Source organism: Anarrhichthys ocellatus, unplaced genomic scaffold (genome assembly GCF_004355925.1).
Source record: "Anarrhichthys ocellatus isolate YVR2014 unplaced genomic scaffold, GSC_Weel_1.0 scaffold8324, whole genome shotgun sequence".
Lineage (NCBI taxonomy): Eukaryota > Metazoa > Chordata > Actinopteri > Perciformes > Anarhichadidae > Anarrhichthys > Anarrhichthys ocellatus.
The window spans coordinates 1-1,804 of record NW_022288298.1 but is presented as its reverse complement, the minus strand read 5'-3'; the positions used below and the strand labels follow the sequence as shown (position 1 = coordinate 1,804).

General features: G+C 48.2%; 1 protein-coding gene across 1 annotated transcript; it reads right to left on the bottom strand.

Annotated features, from left to right (window-relative positions):
* Window positions 1-12: 12 nt before the first annotated feature.
* LOC116380684 (HEAT repeat-containing protein 1-like) lies at window positions 13-1,748 on the bottom strand. The gene is made up of 4 exons (XM_031842581.1): window positions 1,146-1,748; window positions 838-1,054; window positions 329-470; window positions 13-229 (listed from the first exon to the last, which is right to left on the bottom strand). The coding sequence occupies exons 1-4, from the start codon at window positions 1,285-1,287 to the stop codon at window positions 113-115; spliced, it is 618 nt and encodes a 205-aa protein (XP_031698441.1). The 5' UTR covers window positions 1,288-1,748; the 3' UTR covers window positions 13-112.
* Between the last annotated feature and the right edge of the window lie 56 nt (window positions 1,749-1,804).

The following is a 1,804-nucleotide window of genomic DNA, read 5'->3' as shown; positions in this document are numbered from 1 at the left end:
CGTCAGCGTGTCGTCAGAGTGACGTTAGCGTGTCGTCAGAGTGACGTTAGCGTGTCGTCAGAGTGACGTTAGTGTGGTGTTAGTGTGTCGTCAGAGTGACGTTAGCGTGGTGTTAGCGTGACGTTACCTGGATGGCGTCGGTGACCAGACAGCAGATGAAGTCCATGAAGCTCAGGTCTGTGTAGCAGTGAGTGATCAGAGTTCCTCTGGACAGCGGCACGCCAGCTTTCTGAGGACACAGCAGCACAGCGTTCACACATAATAACATTTATAATCACATTTCTATATTCACGACAGTGGGAGTGGGCAGCGGGGTCAGAGGTCAGACCTGCAGGCCCTGCAGCCAGTTCCAGCGGTTGGTGGCGTCTTTGATCTTCAGTAGCTGCAGGACTCTGACGAACACGTTGGTGTCGTGATACGGCAGCGCGCAGGACAACAAGCTGTCGCTGTTATACAGCTGGATGTGGAAGCTGCAACACAACGACACACAACTAACATGTACTGTGTGCGACACCAGCAGGACACCTGAACGCACTCTGAGCAATGTTTACAGAAAACAAAGTGTTGAATGTTGAATGTGGTCAAAACACAAGCAGATTTTAAATAGTCTCGCTGCGTTTGTTTACATACAAGAATAATAAAGAAATGTGGATTCGTTTCTTAATGAATTAACTTTTTTCTCATAAAATAATGAAAAAGAACCAATACGAGTATCGATAAGAGGACTCGTGTCTATGGAACCCTAAAGATACCCGTCTGTGCGTTGGACACAGGTTTGGAGTTTCAGCACCAGACCGGTAACAGAGAGGTGGCAGAATCAGACTTCAGGAAGCGTACCGGTGGACCAGCCACTCCATGCACTTGTGCGCCGGTTTGAGGAGGAAGTACGGGGAGAGGCGGGTGAGGAAGAGCGAGATGCCGGCGTCCAGCTTCTCGTTAACCTCTTTGGACTGAACGCTGCGCTCCAGGGTCAGCGAGGCCCGGCTGAACAGGGTGTCCTGGAACTCCAGGAAGGCCGGTTCGATTCCCAGCAGCTCCTCCAGCCCTGTGCAGCCTGGAGGGAGGGAGGGGAGGGGGGGTTAATCGTGATGAAGGAGTAACCTGCTGGTCTCTGGTGGTCATTTGAGACCCAGACCAGGACTCACCGAGGGCGTAGAAGGTGCTTCTGTCCATGGAAGCAGCATCTTTGGGGTCGAAGAGGAGCGAGGCGACCTCTCTGTGCGTCAGCAGGTTGGAGTCGCTCTGAGGCAGTGCGAGCCTCTTCAGCTGGTGGGCCAACGACGTCATGGTGGTCTCAGTCTGAGGACACAGACACCGAGATAAACACGATGTAACCTCAGCTCCCTGTCCTGAAGCAAAGAGAAGCGGCTTCAATGAAGGAGCCAAACCTTCAGTCTGACACGTTGGTCACACCACACAGAACAAGAACAGAAAAGCATTTCATGCGTCATTATCTAAACATGCTTTGGCCAAAGTGAAAAAGTGGATCTTTAGTGTTAAGATAAAGTCTGAACTCGTTCAGTGGAGAGAGAACACTTTATGATATATATATATATATATGTATGTATGTACATCATGTTGTTGTCTTTGTTGTTAGCACTTGACATTGTAGTCTAAGAGTCTCCTGAATGATGATACTACTTGTATTAATATTATTCCATTGTTTCTGCAGCTTTGTAAAGCTTAACTAACTAACTGTTTTTAGGTTTACTTTGTAACACCTAACTCTGGAGCATTACATCAATGTGTTTATGAATTGTGTCCCTCATCAAATAAACCATTAAATAAAAATAACGACGTTTAG